The sequence below is a fragment of the Rattus norvegicus genome, chromosome 19 (genome assembly GCF_036323735.1).
Source record: "Rattus norvegicus strain BN/NHsdMcwi chromosome 19, GRCr8, whole genome shotgun sequence".
Classification (NCBI taxonomy): Eukaryota; Metazoa; Chordata; class Mammalia; order Rodentia; family Muridae; genus Rattus; species Rattus norvegicus.
The window spans coordinates 19,594,988-19,612,107 of NC_086037.1; the positions used below are offsets into that span (position 1 = coordinate 19,594,988).

Genomic DNA, 17,120 nt, shown 5'->3' on the forward strand with positions numbered 1-17,120 from the left:
CACTGAGGGTGGTGAGCCTCTGCCTCACGGCTGAACGGCCCTGACCTTAGCATTGTTTGGGCACAAGAGAGCAAAGTGATGGGGACAGACAACCTGCAGTCTACCATGCTGGAAGGGCATGACTAACACTGATTGATCACATCCATGTGACTACTGAAGCCAATCTGGCCTACAAGAAGCTAGTTTCTATTCTGTATTTTATCAGATGTGCATAATACATATGGTCATCATTGATATTAGGTGAAAGATCTGCTCTAATATGGACACTAAGTGATGCTGGAGGATGATGCTGACCCACAATGTGCAGTGGGAACACCAGAGCCCTGTAGGGATGCCTGACAACCTAACACGTTGAACACGCACAGCTCAGTAAGTTCCCTGTGAACACACATCTCCTGAGATCTCTCTATTTAATTGGAGGTGATCCTGTCCACCTAATACAGCACCTCATGTGGAATAACAAAAGCTACCTGCAGGAGCTGTGGTGATGACTCACAGGGTAAAGCATCTGCTGCTCTCTCAGAAGAACCACATGGACCCTAACAATTGGGTAAAGCACGTCAGTGATTACATCACAAAGTGTGTGTCTGAGACACAGCCACATTATCCTCACAAAAGACACTGTCACACTGAGTACCCCTTGGTGACTTTGAATTCACTTATTAGCCCAGGATCCATGGAACATGCAGAGATCCATCTGTAGCTGTCAGTTCTAGGTCCACAGGAGGGGACAGAACCATTGAGTAAGAATGATGGTCTTAAGAGTCAAGAGATAGAATTCAATTTTTATTCATAACAAATACATTTTTACAACAAAACAAGATTAACATGAATAAAAATATTTAAAAATCTTTGAAAGTAAAAATAGTAACAAGAACATATAAATATGAAACAACAAAAAGAAAACTTCAATTAAAATCATAACAAAAATATTTCTAAAAGCATATTCTTAACGAACATTTAGAAGCACAGACGTATTGCTGTTTCTCCTCTAGCACACATAATGAAAGGCGGTCCCCCAGGTTGTCTCTTAAGTGCTGTTTTCTGAGAAGAAAGTAAGACCTCAATCAGTCAGGCTGGCTTAGTGGTATATGAATTTAGGGTCTCTAAGAAATGACAAATTAACTCAGAGGATGAATACTCATCCAAAAAATGTTGTTACCATTCAGGATGTTGTTGGTCATCAGGGACTCCTGAGAAAGCAACTTATTCTTCAGGAAGCTCTCTTACTGGTGTGTGTCCAATTCCAGCTCTCTTGCACTTTCTGAGACCTGGGAGAGGAAGGCAGTTTTTCAGACACTGATTTGGTGGGGAAATACAAGCCAGCTGTCAGAATGCTGCCTTCTACCACCTCAGTTCTATTGGATAGTCGACATGGACATTTTAAGTGATATCATTGTTGCTAACTCTGTGGGCAGGGCAAAATCTCCAGAGAGCCTCACAGTAATGTGGGCTGACAATATGGGACCCAGACTTATACCAGTGCAAACCAAGAACAGGGCAATGGAAGGAACCTCATTGGGTTGCAGGAAGAAAGGAGATGTCCATATGTCACCAAGGTTAAAGCCAATGACAAGTACTAATATGACATTTGCACATGGTTCTTATCCCGGAAAGGTGCTTCCTACACAAGAAGTCGCATGACCACAGAGTGTCATTTGTCAAAGAACCAAGAACTTGTTCAAAACTCTACATAGGATCCAATGTATCACATGGATATGCAATAATATGATATGTTATTCATCTGTGACCATTTCTAGACTGCAGCTTCAAAAAGAGCAGCAAAATATGCTTGCACAATAATTCAGTTTCTGAAAAGTGGTTAACTTCCCAGAATACTTGTGCATAGGCAGAGCAATGAACAATTCCATTACATGAGGTGGTTGGCTGGTTGTGAGTGTAAATTAGAAAGGTGGTAAGAGAAGCAAAGATGTATCAAATTGGCAAATTTTATCAGATATTGTTAAGCTAACACATCTGCTCGTCCCTACCTGATAATGCTGGATCTGGCCGTTGATGGTCTTTATCTTTCTTGTTGAAGTCAACCAAATATTTCTGGTTCAGTGCACAATCAAGATGTACCTCCTTGCTCTCCTGCTTCAGTGGGACCAACTTCTTCCTACATGTGTTCTCCATCAGGAGCTGGCTGAGCAGGTTTCTGGAAATACAGTCTGCATAGTAAGATCATGCTGGCCCTTTCTCCCATTCCTACTCCCAAGTCCCACTAACTCTACCAGGTCCCACATACCCATGAAGACTTAATAAAATGCATCTTGATACATATAAGGCTACTGCACAAACCATAAAGAGTTAATTCGGGGAAGAATAAATTGTTTGCTTGGCCTGACACCAATTAGTGTCCACACCTCTGAGAAAGAACATGGATATACAACTATCCATGAAAGCCCAATGCATGGGGGCAACATCAATTAGTAGTGGGCCAACACCCTCAAAAGAGGTCAGTAGAACCAAGAGAAGGTCATGCTAACCATGTGGTCCACGCAGTGAGTTTTGTAAAACCTAGTGTGACACCATAGGTCCAGGTCAGCCTAATAACCTTCTGCTGACTTCAATCAGTACTGTTCTCTCTAGAGCCTTCTGAAGATGCCTAGACAATCCTGGGATGAGTAACAGTCTTTTATGGAACTGAAAACTGAGTCCTAATGACCTGGAACACTGATGGGTAAATGGCACAAGAGATTGAACCAGAGCTGAAGACCGTCCAATCCAGAACAAAGAAAGTCAGAAATGGCCATTCCACAAGTGATAGCCTTTCTGACCAGGACTTACCTAGAGAAGGTAATCTCCTTCTTCAGCTTATGGTTGTTCTCATGGACCTCAGTGTTCTCCATCTCTAAGTTGTGCAGAATTGACATGACCGCCTCCTCCATTCTCTCCAGGTCTTCATAATATGGATTTGGCCTGATGTGTGACCTGGCCCCAAATGATAGAATACAATGAACATCGGCATTTAGGAATATATGAACTCAGGGTGGGTCCTATATTACCCCAGGCTGCTGCCTGGATCTTCCAGCACTCAGTCACCTGCCTAGCAAGTACAGAGACTCACCATAAACTCACTGCAATTACAATCTTGCAAAGCCACCAGCTGTCAAGGGCTTTGCAAATGCACACTGGGAACTCACTCTCCCTGACTTTATCCCTGAATTCTTCATTCAGACCACAAGTTCTGCTTTAAAATAAATGGAAGCAGATGAGTCCATTTTCAATCTCACTCCTCAGGAAGGGTCAGGTTCTGAATCTCCACTATATGGGAGGTGAGGTTTAGCACAGGGTGGTTAGGGAGGCACAGCTTTCTAGAACCCAAAACCTTAATAGGATAAGAAAAAGGTGACCTTGCAGACCCAGGAATGAAACAAGCGCATTTGGAGTGATTCATACCTGTTCTTCATGGATCTCTCTGTCAGAAACCTCAGGCGATCTCTCAGGTCATTTCTCTCCTCGGTAATGAGCTGCAGCTCTTTAATCAGCCTCTCCTTTTCCTTCACGGCCTGATTCTTGCTTAGTTCAGTGCCAGGGTATGATGTTTCTCTCCCAGCGTCTGTAGGTAGAAGAACACAAGTGAACCTGCATGGGGAGAATGCATAGAGTGTTCATAGACCTCAGTGAGGCCTAAACAGGAGAACAAGCCAGGAACCCAGTGTCATTGCTAGGCGATTGGTCTATGCTTAAGAGGCCTCCTCAGTGGATCTCAGTTCTCCCACTACTCTATAGAGACCAAGAGATGTAAGCAGCCAGGTGTTCCCTATGCCGGACATCACGTGCTTACATGTACCACGGAGATGGCTTCTCCAGGATTATTATCAGCTGAACAGGGTACAGCTTGGTTTCAGGACCCTCACTCCTGTGGCTTCAGAACTCAGATGATAAATTCACCATCCACAAAACTTGAGTGATTGTAGACACTCAGATGTCCTACCCTGATACTCTAAGCCAACAACTTTGGATTTAAAACGCATTTCCAGGGATGATATGTTCAACAGACTTATCAGTGTCCCTATGTGAAATACCAAATGCCCCAGAAGTGCGAATAGGTTACAGGCTGAATCTTGGTCTACACGTTCCAAATAGTTTTGGTATGTAGAAAAATTTTTGTAACATACAACCTCTAATATATAAAGCAAACGATGACCATGACAGTTAGAAGAAATCAGAGAAGGTCTAAGAACATAAGGTTATTGCGTGGAGCACAATCTCTCCCTGTTACAACTGTCAGATACCCACTGTATTTAAAGAAGCAATGATAGTGAAATACATTGCTGCCCTGTCTAAACTCAGAAAAGGTGGACCCTCCATGACTCCTGATGGTGTTATTATATCAATGTAACAGAACAAATGAACTGAAAAGTAAAGACCAGAAGTTCACAGTATAATAGCATTGGCCTTACCATATCCTCCCAGTGGGGATGGGGAAACTAAAGTTCTGAAATCCTTGACTTTAAGGAATTGTGATATTCATGGAAATTCAATTCCTTTTCAGATGCTCCAGTTGTTGTGGCCCATTGCTAGAAAGGTCAGCTTAAGCCTGCAGCCACCCTGGCAGGAAGCTCAAAATACACTGCCCAGAACTTACTCCACATTCCCCAGAAGTGCTGTCTTTGTCCATCATTACTTTGAGACGAAAGGCCAGACTCCTTCACTCTAGTCTCTCCAGAATCGACGTTCCCCCTCCCAAAACGCTTGCGAAGACGGGAAAACATGTCTTAGCTTGTAACCACCAGACTCAGACTGAGAGAAACTAGGGCACTGGTTGTCACTACAACACTGGTGACATCACAGAGGATGCCAGAACTCTCTAGGAGACAATAGAATGTCCAAGAAGGGACAGCAGATGTCATGGGGAGCAGACTTTGCCTCCCTGCTAATGTTCTCCCTGTACTGAGCATAAGCAGAGGTGCCCTTTCCAGGAGAATTTCCTGGGGCAGAGCCACTGAACATCTCCTGCTTCCAAAGCCAAATTTTCCTCAAGGCTTGATTATAAAAAACCTTAGTAATTCCTATGCACCTAAATGAATGTTTCCTTTCAAATCTTGCCCAAAAAATGTCTCACTAACTCAAATTGTCCACATTCACCAATGTAAGCCATTAAAAACTTCCTGATATTTCACACCAGCTTGAATATGCAGTCAAAAGTTCTCTTGTCTCATTATGTACAGGTGCTTTATATCACATCAAGAAATAGACTGCATGGTAGGTTACAACATGCGTGTGTATTAGGGGAACACTCATGAAGTCATGTGCTTAGCAATCTACAATTGCCAGAAAATTCCTTAGGAGAAAGAGTTGAAGTCTTTATGGTGCTAGGAAAAGTGTGGAGACCAGTTGGCAGAGGAAAATGCAATATTGGAGACACCAGTGAAGGGAACCTCATGCTGCTTGTGGGGTTCTGCTCTTTGCACCAATGTCGCCAAAGGAGCACTGCTCACAGGCCTGAGTAAGATATACCATGAGCTTTTATCAGAAAAATAAAATACGCAAGAGATATAGAGGGTGGCACAGAAACGTCCAAAATGAGGCTATAAACATCATTAAGTGGATAGAGCAAGGTCCCAGCACCTGTACACTGGGAAATGGCCACCCCACCAAACACAAAAGCATCTATCATAGTAAAAAATGAATACTTTATAGAATGCACCCACTAACACTGATTGATCACATCTGTAGTTCAAATTTTGGGGGCAAATTCATGGCCTTAACTATCTTTGTCTCAACTTATATAGCAAAAAATAAGAAAGAATGAGAAAAGAAAAAGTCAAAACTAAAAGCTCAAGCTTCTCATATGAGGATTGCAGGAAGTGTTATATGGGAGTCAGTTCTGATTAGGCCATTTTAGATAGAACAGTGCATAGTGACCCTTAATGTGATGGGCCCTATATAAACATTTTTGCAATATTGGAATTTTAACAAACCTCATCCAGAACGTACGGAAGAGGCAAAGATGTGATCACGATGTCCTTGCTCTCTATCAGGTTATTTTTCTGCATCCTTGATTGTCAGGCATATAACAGCAATAATCTGAAATAGCTGATAGACATGGAAAAACATGGCTAAAACTATAGTTGTGGGTTACACACCTCAACTGTGAAAGGCTAATGCTGTCTGCACAGTCCTTGGAGGCCACTCTTATAAGCCTATTTATTGCAAAGTGAAAGGAGGTTTATCTGAGCTCAAAGTGATCCTGGCCAGCCAGGTAGAGGGCAACATGTGATACTTGAGACCCTGTTTTAAACCAGCACAGAAATCCATACTTCATTCAAAGCATCATCTACGAATTCTCGATTATTTACCATTCTCTCCCTACCAGTCGTTCTGTTTGGAATGGTAGAAAACAACTGGAACTGATCTTTCTATTTTAAGGACCTTGATCTCTCTTTTTTTAGGTCCACATTAAGAGTGCATACAAATGGACATCACCATCTGAACATCTTAGTATTATCTACTCTGTATATATAGCATAATACTGTGCCTATGACAGTCTCAAGCTTCCTTGAGTGTAGTTGCCCCATCAAGAAGTGTGAAGTTCCGAGTTCAAACCCCAGTGATGCTTTAAAGGGACTAGAAGGAAGCCATCAGAGATACTCCACTTCTTTGTCCTTAGGTTAAATCAAGTTGACACAATGTGAACCTGGTGGGCTATTTAACCATGCATCTTTCTCCCAACCCCACTTCCATGAGTTCAGTCCATGGCAGAATTCATCCCCCACCATCCTAGATATTTCTTTGTATATTTCTACAAGAGCCAGGTTTCTTTTTTTTAACAGAATTAGTTGTAGTCAATCAACTGCTGCCCTATGTGAGAAATGATTAGTATCTATTGCAACTTACCACACTGTATTTGTGTATACAAGTACATTATTGGAAATCCAGCATTACTGAGGGATTGGAAACCAGTGCTGTGGCCTTGCCTTTCTGTGCCTATTCCTGGATCACAGGCAGCAGGGGGCAGACCTTGAGTTCCTCTTCAGGGACAGAGTGATGTTGAATGGGCACTGAGCAGGCAGAGAAACGCAGCTGAGGCAGCTCCTTTCAGTATCAAACACATCATCTCCTTCCCATCTTAAGGGCTACTGCTGAGGTCTTGCCCCCATACCTACCTTAATAGCAGCGAATTTGTTACACAGCAGCCAGCTCTTTCCTATTGTTCTGTAATACGCCTCCACATCATGGATGCCAAGAAAAACACTAACAAAGAACAAAAAACTCTGACGTTGAACTGTGTGGTGCTGGTCACATACCCTGTTATGTTCTGTATGTTATGAGGTTTGTTAATCTTAACAAGTTCTCCAAGTGTATTCTTCACATAGGACCCAATAGATTCAAGGAAAATTGGAACAATTATGTGTAAAATGGCCTGAGTCAGGGCCCATAGACCGAAGCATTTCCAGCACTTGTGCATGAGCCCATGTGGATTTTGCAATGAGCAGGGCCTAGCAATGTCCAGTACACAGTTGTGAGCTGTTGCTCTGGTTGAACTGTATTGGTGTGTACATTAATAAACTACACCTATTTAAATGAATTCAGTGTCCTGTGGTTTGAATCCAGACCCCTTGACACCAGATCTTCCCTTCTGCAGCACTTGGGAAAAAGGCTAAGTTTAGGAAAGGTGACGTCTTGTCATAAGTTATGTGACAAGAGGGATGGTGAATGGTCCCTTGTGATAAGAATCAAGGTTTCCTCTGTGGTATTTAGGTCTATACTGGCCCTGTGCAACAGCTTCAAGAACCCATTTCTGATTTTCCTTGGGATTCCCGTGATGATGCACTCAGACATGATTGGAAACAACCAAAACGGTGGTCAGACTTGATTTATAAAATGTAGGTAACATTGCAAACTTATGTTGTAGGATATTTGATCATATTGTCATCCCCAATATTGTGTTATTTACTTAGAAAAATACCTTCTGGCTGTGTAGCTCAGTACTAGCACCAATATTTAACCCTAGAGCTATTTTTGTTTGTTTGTTTTTTGTTTTTGTTTTTGGATGAACAAGTACTTTCCTATTTTGTGGCCCAGCCCTAGCTCTTACTTCTTTGCACAGTCATAGAGAGCCCTCAAACATATACTCAGACAAAGCCAGGGGAGTGTATAAAAGGGCCTAAGGCAATACCACATAATGACATTGAAAGTGGGCTCTCTTCTTGATCCACGCCTCCAGCTCTCCTGACATCTACATGAATTATAACTCCTAATGCAGTGTAAATGATGTCTGCGCTATTGCTGAAGGAATCATGAGAATAACAACTGTAAACATTCCACCATGGATAGAATTTGTGGAAAGAGGTGACTGGCAGCCAACAAGAGGGCTCTACAGTTAAAGGGGCTTGCTGTCAAGTCTGATGAGCTTGACTCAATCCCCAGGACCCACGTGGTAAAAGGGAGAGAACCAAGGGCCAAGCTGTCCTCTGGCTTCCACTCATGTCTTACATGTATGTGAGTATATAAGTATATGTCTGTATGTACGTGTGGATATGAATGTGTGTATGCATGTATGTGTATACGTGTATATGTATATGTGTGTATATGTCTGTCTATATGTGTGTATAGGTGTATTTGTATGTGTGTATATGTATTCTATGTGTGTATATGTGTGTATGTATATGTGTATGTGTGTATGCATGTATGTGTGTATGTGTGTGTATGTGTGTGTGTGTATGTGTGTATGCATGTTAGGTGTGTATATATGTGTGTGTGAACATGAATGTGTATAGTCATGTATATGCATGTGTTTTCATGTACATGTATTCATGTATATGTACGAATGTATGTGTGTATATGTATGTATGGACAAACAAACACACACAATGTTAAAACATAAAAAGCTCCTTGGAGTATTCACCGTGCCTGGATAAGTGGTGACCATGTGGGGGAAACACATGTCCATGTAAGCACACCTGTTCACATGCACTGAGCAATGCCCAGCCTGGTCTTGAGCTCACTACCTGCCCAACGATGAGTTTCTGCCCACCTGGTCTTCTCAGAGCCAGGCGACGATTGTTCCTGCTATGCCAGTTCTGTTCCAGTTTCTCATGCCACAAACCTTCTAGCTTGAATCGCACCTACTGACGCAGGAACCTAACAGCCTCCAACCCAGTGAAGTAAGTAAACTTCTTCCTGACATCCTCAGGCTTGGGGTCCCCCATGAGTCACAGGGAGGAAGGATGGCATGCACGAAGGAGAAGGGCCATGTGCAAGGAAGACAGGATCATAAGTCAGTCATCACTGACACCAGCAAAGTGTGTGCTTCAGAGCTGGCTCTGCTCACTCTTGTCCCAGTGGCAGGACTTAAGAGTGGTGCATACCTGTCACCCAGCACTCAGAGACGTCTGAGGCATGAGAACCAGGAGTTCATGGCCATCTTAACTAATGGTGAGATCAAAGCCCGCCTGGGCTGCATGAGACTCAGTCTCAAAGCAGGCAAGGAGGAACTTTCTATATTTGAACAAGGAAGCTGGAATCCTCCTGGGTTCTAAACATTCACTGCAATACAGAAAGATGCTAGGGCTAGTGTGGCAGAAAGTTAGAGACAGAGAAGCCAGGTTAACCCTCCCTAATCTTCTCATGCTGTGTGAGCTATGAGTAGATGGTGCCCTATACACTGTGGACAGGATGGTCTCTCAGACGGTTCAGAAAGCCATGGAGGACTCCAGCAATTCTCCACTTGGGTGTCACTTGAGTCTTATATGTGTGTGTTTACAAGCCAAAATATAAGATCCATAGGTGACTGTGTAAATTCAACATGGCACAGCCATGTGCTGGAATATTATTCAGCCTTACATAGGATTCAGATTCTGACCCTTGAACAGGAATGAGAATGGTAGCCGTTCTCCTAAGTCAGACCTCCAGGCAGTGCAAAGACAAACTAACACTGTATGACACCACTGAGGGCTGCAGTGTCACCAGTTATATAAAGACAGAAAGCAGGAAGGTTTACAGAGCTCCAGGGGTGACACGGGGTTGGGAGGTTGGAGGGTAGGTGTGTGGGTGGGACTGAGCCTCAGAGGAGTCAGACATGGCTGCAGAATATGCATGTGGCTGCCTCCCATACCTGTGAGTCCTGCCTCCTCAGAAAGGCAAATACAGCAAAAGAAAGGAACAGAGGGGACAGGCTCTGACCACCTGTAGACACACACAAATGACGTGACAGAATGTGCACACTGATGCCTTGCTGCAGGAGCAGTTGAGCATCCAGAAGGGTTGAAAGAGGCTGGAAGGGCTGAGCATGGCACTGAGTTCAAGGACATAGCTTTAGGTCCTGAGGAACCTATGGTGCCCAGGCCCCATCCTGCTGATACTGAGGGACATCGCTGACATTCAGGGTGATGGCAAGGCTGGGCTGGGGAATAGGTGTCCACTCTCACCTGCCTCAGCTTGAAGATGCGCTGGGTGAAGTAGGACTGCAACTACTTGTTGGATTCATTGATGCAAATCTGCTGGAAGCTATTCTGTTCAAAGTCCTCAAATCTGAATATGGCCAAGACACCAATGGGCAAGCACTGGGAGACAAGGTTTGATTATAGCCGGGGCCTCCTGGAAAGACTAGCCCTCCTGAGAGGAGTTGCAGCAGAGGGGGTGTGTTTTCCTGACCTGTTTGGTACCCAGTGTTTTTTGCCAAGGGTCCCTTTGTTACTTCTTGATGGAACCAGGCCTGCACATATCCAGGAAGCATTGGGGTGGAACCTAGGCTTGGTGCCCACATGCTGGCATCGCTGAGGGTGAAGCCTAGCCTATCACACTTGCAGACACCGAGTGCAGATGCCTGGGTTCCTATAGAATAGCGGTTCTTACCCTTCCTAATCCTGTGTCTCTTTATTTCAGTTCCTCATGTCGTTGTCATCCCAACATAAACTTATTGGAGAGCTACTTCATGAGTGTAACTTTGTTGCTGTGAGGAACTGTAATGTAAATGTCTGGTGTGCAGGAGCTCTGATACAGAACCCACAGATTGAGAGCAGCTGCTGTAGAGGATCAGAGTCCTCTGCCAGCCCTGGTGTTTGCAGAGATCCCCTGGGTTCCTGGACTCCATGGCTTTTCCCAAGGACAGGGTTTATTCTTGGCCGTCTCAGGGCCCGGGACCTCACAGAAACAGCCTCTCCCATGTCCTTCCTGTTGAGGAGAGCGTGGTTGGTCCTCAGCACAGACCAGTCAAACAGGGCGCTGTATAGACACTTGGCCAGGGAGTCTCCTGAATTTATGGCCTCTGGATAGAGGGGTTTCTTACCTGGGGTGGGGCAACCGTGCCAGGTACAGGCTGTGATGCTCAGAGTCAAGACCTAGTTTTATCTTATTTTCATAGACAAAGTTGCCCAGGCTGGCCTCGAACTTGCCATGTAGCCAAGGATAATTAAACAACTGATCGTACTGCCTCTACTCCCCATGGGCTGAGATTGCAGATGAGTGTCACCACAGCTGGCTTGTCACAGCTGCTATAAGGCTCTAAGTCAGGGGCCTCATGTGCAGGTGTGGTATGACTGTGCCATTCCCACCCCTCAACCATGGTTTTCACCTTTCTCCTGCTGAAGTCTGCTTAATCCTACCCTGGCCCCAGGACAAAGCAGCTGTGGGAGAATCAAAGCCTCAGGCTTCAGCACATCGTGGGTACACAGCATGGCATGCAGCCTACATGGCTGTGAAAAAGCCAAGGAAGTGCTTCTCAGCACACCCCCTGTCCATCCTTCTCCCCATGGACATCTGCTTCCAAGTCATGTCCCTCTGGTTTTGACTTTCCTGACTGCCATGGCAATGCTACCACACAGAATGCTGCCTCTACTGGGGACACTGGCTTACACAACCTCTCTGGGGGACATCTGAGCCAAACAGGGATTGGGTGCACTGCAGAGAGTCATGACTGCAAGTCATGTCAAGAAGTACTTTGTTCCACAAAGGCTCACTGTCTAGGGAGTTGACTGGAAAAGTAAGCTTATTCCCTTGGGCAGGGTCCCTATAGGGAGCGTCCCACACCCTGCTATCAGGTCTATTCCTGGTGCCATTCAAATACAATTTGCAAGCCGCAATGCTCTGGAAATGTCAAGAGCTAACAGAAATGTACCAAGAAGTGCACACCACAGGAAAGGGAGAGGATGGCACACAGACCCATGCTATGCGTTAAGTGGCACGGGAAGGCCACCTCGAGCACAGGGGTCAGTCACCTCTTTCACAAACAAGGCAAATGGTCAATGCTCTCAGCTCTGTGGCTCCTAAGCCCTGCAGCTGCAGCCAGAAGCAGCACTGAACAGGATGTAAATGCTGAGTATGGCAATGTCAATAAAACTTTATTTACAAAACCAAATTGGTGGTGGTAGCGGTGGTGGTGGTGGGGGTGGTGGTGGTGGCGGACTGGTTCATTTCAAAGCATGCTGGAGTCGCATGGCCACTGAGCATCGGGAAACACAGAAAGAAATGCGATTGGACCCAGGGCTCCCAACACACTAGACGTTGACCTTTGGCACCGGAACGGGGTCCCTGAAGGTAAGTCAGGACAGTCAGATAAGGTAAGTACATTTTATTACAAGGAAATGGGACAAGATAAATCTTCTCTTCATCTTGCTATGCTTAAGCATCTTTTAAAGGTGCAGGGAATTCATGTCTCTCAGTCTGGTTTAGGAAAGTGTTTAGAGACAGCAAGAGAGTACACTCCTTGGTTCCCTGACGAGGGTTCCAGGGATTCTGATATCTGGGTCAAAGTGAAAGCTAAGGTGGAAAAGGCTGTCAGGCAGAGCAAAAAGATTCCAATTTCTGGTCTCTTTGAGCTGTGATTTTTACTGTGTTCAAGGCCATGAATGCAGACAGGGCAATAAGGAATACAGAACAAGAAGCTACAGCTTCAGTAAGACAAAAGTGAAAGTAAAAGTTTTGAGCTCTGCACCACTGCCTGAAGCAGTTTTTTCTGAGTCATTTCTGGAGGATGACATATTAACCATTAGATTCAGACGACGATGATGATGAATTCACCTGCTTTTTCTTTTCCTATAATTAGGCCAGCATCGATTCAAGGTGTGGCCCAACCGACTTATTATAAAGGATGATAGTGGTTGGTTGAAAAAGGTAGTAGCTTTCTATGAACCATATATTAAGTTTTTATGTATATTAAAAGTAACATTGGAAAGAACAGTGGTAGGAGAGGAAGCTGGAGGACAACTGCTGCAAATGCTTGCTTTTGAAAATGCTAATGAAGAGTACAGGAGAGCATTATTACCTATAAAGGAGGCTGGGGATATTAATGCTTATATGAAGGCATGGTAGGATATCTTTTCTGAAAATGGAAAGATGGATAGTTGGCACGTATTGATCCAGATAGAGTTATTAAATTATATGTTTAAATAATCTTGAGTATCCTACAGGCAATTTCCCTCAGGATGAGTTGCCTTTAGAATGGATATATATTAAATATAACTTTAACCAAACATTAACAACATATGAGGGACAAATTTCTTTAATTATTCAGCAAGGCATACAAAGACCTGTTACACTGTGAGGATATGATTGTGCTGCTATTATTTTCCAATTAAGCAAAGATAAAGTGGAATATTTAATGCAGACATCTGAGGTTTTTCAATTATCTATGATTTCTTACACTGGAAATACTGGATTTTATTTTCCCCATAGTAAATTGTGGGATTGCTTTAGAAAACAAAAAGAAATTTGATAAATACACTAATTTCCGTTAATCCATTACCATCTGCCATTACTGTGTTTACAGATGGCTCCAAGACCAAAGATCTAAGACAGATGGCTTATTGGACCAAAGATAAATTTTGGGGACAAGAATCTTCTTTTGGGTCAGTACAGCAAAATGAAGTATTAGCAGTAATTAATGTATTGCCGGATTTTACTCATGATGTAAAAATATTATAGCCGAGTCAGCTTATGTTGTAGGAGTAGTACAGAATATTGCAACTGCTGTTGTTTCTACATCTAAGCCGATATTAAATGTTATTCTCACATATTAAAGGACTATTGTTATTATGAAACTCTAGAATATTCATTGCACATATTAGATCACATTCAAAAATGCCAGGATCTTTAACACTTGGCAATCCCATGGTAGATCAATTAGTGGCATTTGCTACCCCAGAAGAAAACAGTCATAATCATGCCAATACAGGATATTTGCATATTAAATATAAGGTTCCCTATTCTGAAGCCAAACAAATTATTGCTAATTGTGGTATTTGTGAGCCTTCACTTATAAAATGTATTCCATCTGAAATTAATCCCAGAAGGATGCAACCTAATACATCGTGGCAGATGGATGGAACCCATATTTCTGAGTTTGGTCGCCTTTCATATATCCATGTAAGCATAGATAATTTTTCAAAATTTGTATGGGCTACACCATTGCCAGGAGTACGCACTGCTCATGTTATACAGCATCTATTGGAAACTTCTGCTGTTATGGGACCGCCTTCTAAAATTAAAACTGATTATGGACCAACATATATTTCTTATCAATTTAAACAATTTTGTCGGCTCTTCAGGGAAAATGGCAACTCCTGCACGTGCTCCAGAGTTGCTGCCGCCACAGAGCCTGCGACCTCCATGGGCCCAGCTGGGGAACCCTGCCTGCGGGGCCAGCCTCAGCCCATGCACAATGTGCTCCCTGCCCCGCGGCTTCGAGCCCCCAGTTCCTGAGGACGTGGGGCAGCAGAGTTTGGCGGAGCTGCGGGAGAGGTTGAGGCACCAGGAGAGACTTTTGCGCAAAGAAAAATTCATTTGCAAATTGCCCGACAAAGGTAAAAAGATCTCAGACACCACTGCCAAACTGAGAGCTGCCATTTCAGAAAGTGAAGAGGTCAGAGGGAGAACTGAACTACTTCATCCTGTTAGTGTTGACTGTAAGCTAAGGAATAAAGCAACCACAAGAGTTGATACATAGACAAGGCCCAGAATTCTGACCTGATGCTTGATACTTCATCATTAGTTCTGAATGTTCGTCAGTAGACATTGAATCATCTAAAACAGCCTCAGAAACACAGGGACCTACACAGCTCACTCACAAAGGCAATGAAGAGACTTTGGACACTGGCTGCACAGTGAGTACCAGCCCGTCTGTCCGCATCACAGCCCAGGCTCGCCCATCTTAAGTTAATGAACAACTCCCCCAGCATTCAAGTCAAGCGGAAGAGGTTTCCAGCAGCGTCGACAGTCTGTTTATCACTAAATTGCAAAAGATTACAACTGCAGACCAGACTGAACCCTCAGAAGAAAACACCAGCACTGAGAACTTTCCAGAACTGCAGAGTGAGACTCCTAAGAAGCCTCATTACATGACAGTGCTAGAAATGCGAGCTAGAAACCCAGTGCCCCTCCTCATAAGTTTAAGACCAATGTGTTACCCACACAACAGAGTGACTCACCAAGTCATTGTCAGAGGGCTCAGTCTCCTGTTTCCTCAGAAGAGCAGAGATGCAGGGCTAGGCAGCATCTTGATGATGTCACAGCAGCTCGCCTTCTTCTGCTCCACTCCCTGCCTGCACAGCTGCTCTCCATAGAAGAGTCGCTGGCTCTGCAGAAAGAGCAGAAGCAGAATTATGAGGAGATGCGGGCAAAGCTCGCAGCACAGAAACTAGCTGAGAGACTGAATATTACAATGCAGAGCTACAATCCAGAAGGGGAGTCTTCAGGGAGTTACGGAGAAGTGAGGGATGAAGATGATGCCCAGTCCTCGGACGAATGCTGAAAATGAGCGCTGGGAGATCCTGGGAGTTGACTGTTGAGCTTACATTGTCTCATCCAACTTCCTAACAAGTACCAAGAGTGTCAGACCTTGTTGAGGGCCAGCAGTTTAAGTTACACAAAGGTAGCTACAAAATAAGAACCCAGTTTGTCTTTCAGAAGATGATCTTCACATGCTTGAACAGTTCAATATTTGAACATTGTGTTTGGCCGCATTGTGTTACAGTTTTGCAGTATATTGTGCATTGGTCTGATATTTTAGTGTGAGTAGAACACACGTTTTCTTTAAGATATCTGCTTTTTCCTTCTTCGTATTCTTATCAGATAGCACTGCTTACACCCCTTCTGGTGAAATACTTTGTTATTCCAGGCACCTAAAGTGAATTAGGAAGGCCTGGTCCCCTCACTCAAGAAATGAGGGGAGCAGTCTAAAGAATGGTACGCATGCTTGCATGGACACGTTCCTGAGACGCTGGATGTGAAATGCCGCACACAACACTCGGGAACCACCACCACTGTGTCTGCTGCTCTGTCCTCTCTTGGGGCGACTGCTGTGACCTGTGATGAGGTTAAGCAGCACTTGGAAGAAGTGCTGGGTGGGGAGGGTCTTCTGAGCTGGTGTGGGGAGCTGCTCCTGGCTGCCCTAGGCTTGAACTCATTGCCATCTGGGATGATAGGTCCCTGTACAGGACACTCGTGCTTGGTAAGGAAACCGGTGTTTTTCTAAGAGTTACACTTGAATTGTCAGTTAATTGCTTTTTTTCCTTGTTAAACCCACAGAGGTGTTTACAGGCTGCAGAAACCTCAGTCCTGTATGTGCACATTTGTGCTTTTTAAAATGATTATATGATCATTTTCAGCAAAGATAACAATGTTATCAAAAAGCCTTTGTCTATTATGTGGAACTTGTAAAGGAGAAATAAAATACCAATCAGAGCAAAAAAAAACATTTTGTCAATGATATCATATTGTACATATTACTGGTATAGAATACCATCCACAAGGACAAGCTTTTGTTGGAAGAGTTCACCATACCCTGAAATGACAAATTATAAAATTAAAAAGGAGGAAAAGAGATGACCTTACACAGCCTGAATGGAGTTGGCATACCAGTCCCAGAGTAATATTGGCATAAGCATTATTTTTATTAATATTCTTAATTTACCACAAGGTGAAGTTATATGAAGAGCAGATAGACTCTTTATTGGACTTCTCCCTGAAGGCATGGAACAGACAGTATGGATAAAAATTGCCCAAGATGCTGAATGACAGGAAGGGACATTACTGTATGTAGGGGAGAGGGTTTTGTCTCCTTACAGGATGGGGGACAATTCTGGTTACCCGGGAGACGGATCCAAGCACAGAATGATAAGAACCGCTCCCTACCCTCGGAGGAATCCAGTTAAACCAGCTACATTCTCTCCTGA

At 43.9% G+C, this 17,120-nt stretch overlaps 1 protein-coding gene across 2 annotated transcripts; it reads right to left on the reverse strand.

Annotated features, from left to right (window-relative positions):
• Window positions 1-871: 871 nt before the first annotated feature.
• LOC134483210 (uncharacterized) lies at window positions 872-15,569 on the reverse strand. Of its 2 annotated transcripts, none has more exons than XM_063278484.1 (6): window positions 15,375-15,569; window positions 3,403-3,562; window positions 2,791-2,934; window positions 1,992-2,158; window positions 1,163-1,271; window positions 872-1,044 (listed from the first exon to the last, which is right to left on the reverse strand). In XM_063278484.1, the coding sequence occupies exons 2-5, from the start codon at window positions 3,411-3,413 to the stop codon at window positions 1,207-1,209; spliced, it is 387 nt and encodes a 128-aa protein (XP_063134554.1). In that variant the 5' UTR covers window positions 3,414-3,562; window positions 15,375-15,569; the 3' UTR covers window positions 872-1,044; window positions 1,163-1,206. The 2 variants fall into 2 exon arrangements, with proteins under 2 accessions (XP_063134554.1, XP_063134553.1); XM_063278483.1 differs by lacking the exon at window positions 15,375-15,569 and adding an exon at window positions 4,595-4,763.
• Between the last annotated feature and the right edge of the window lie 1,551 nt (window positions 15,570-17,120).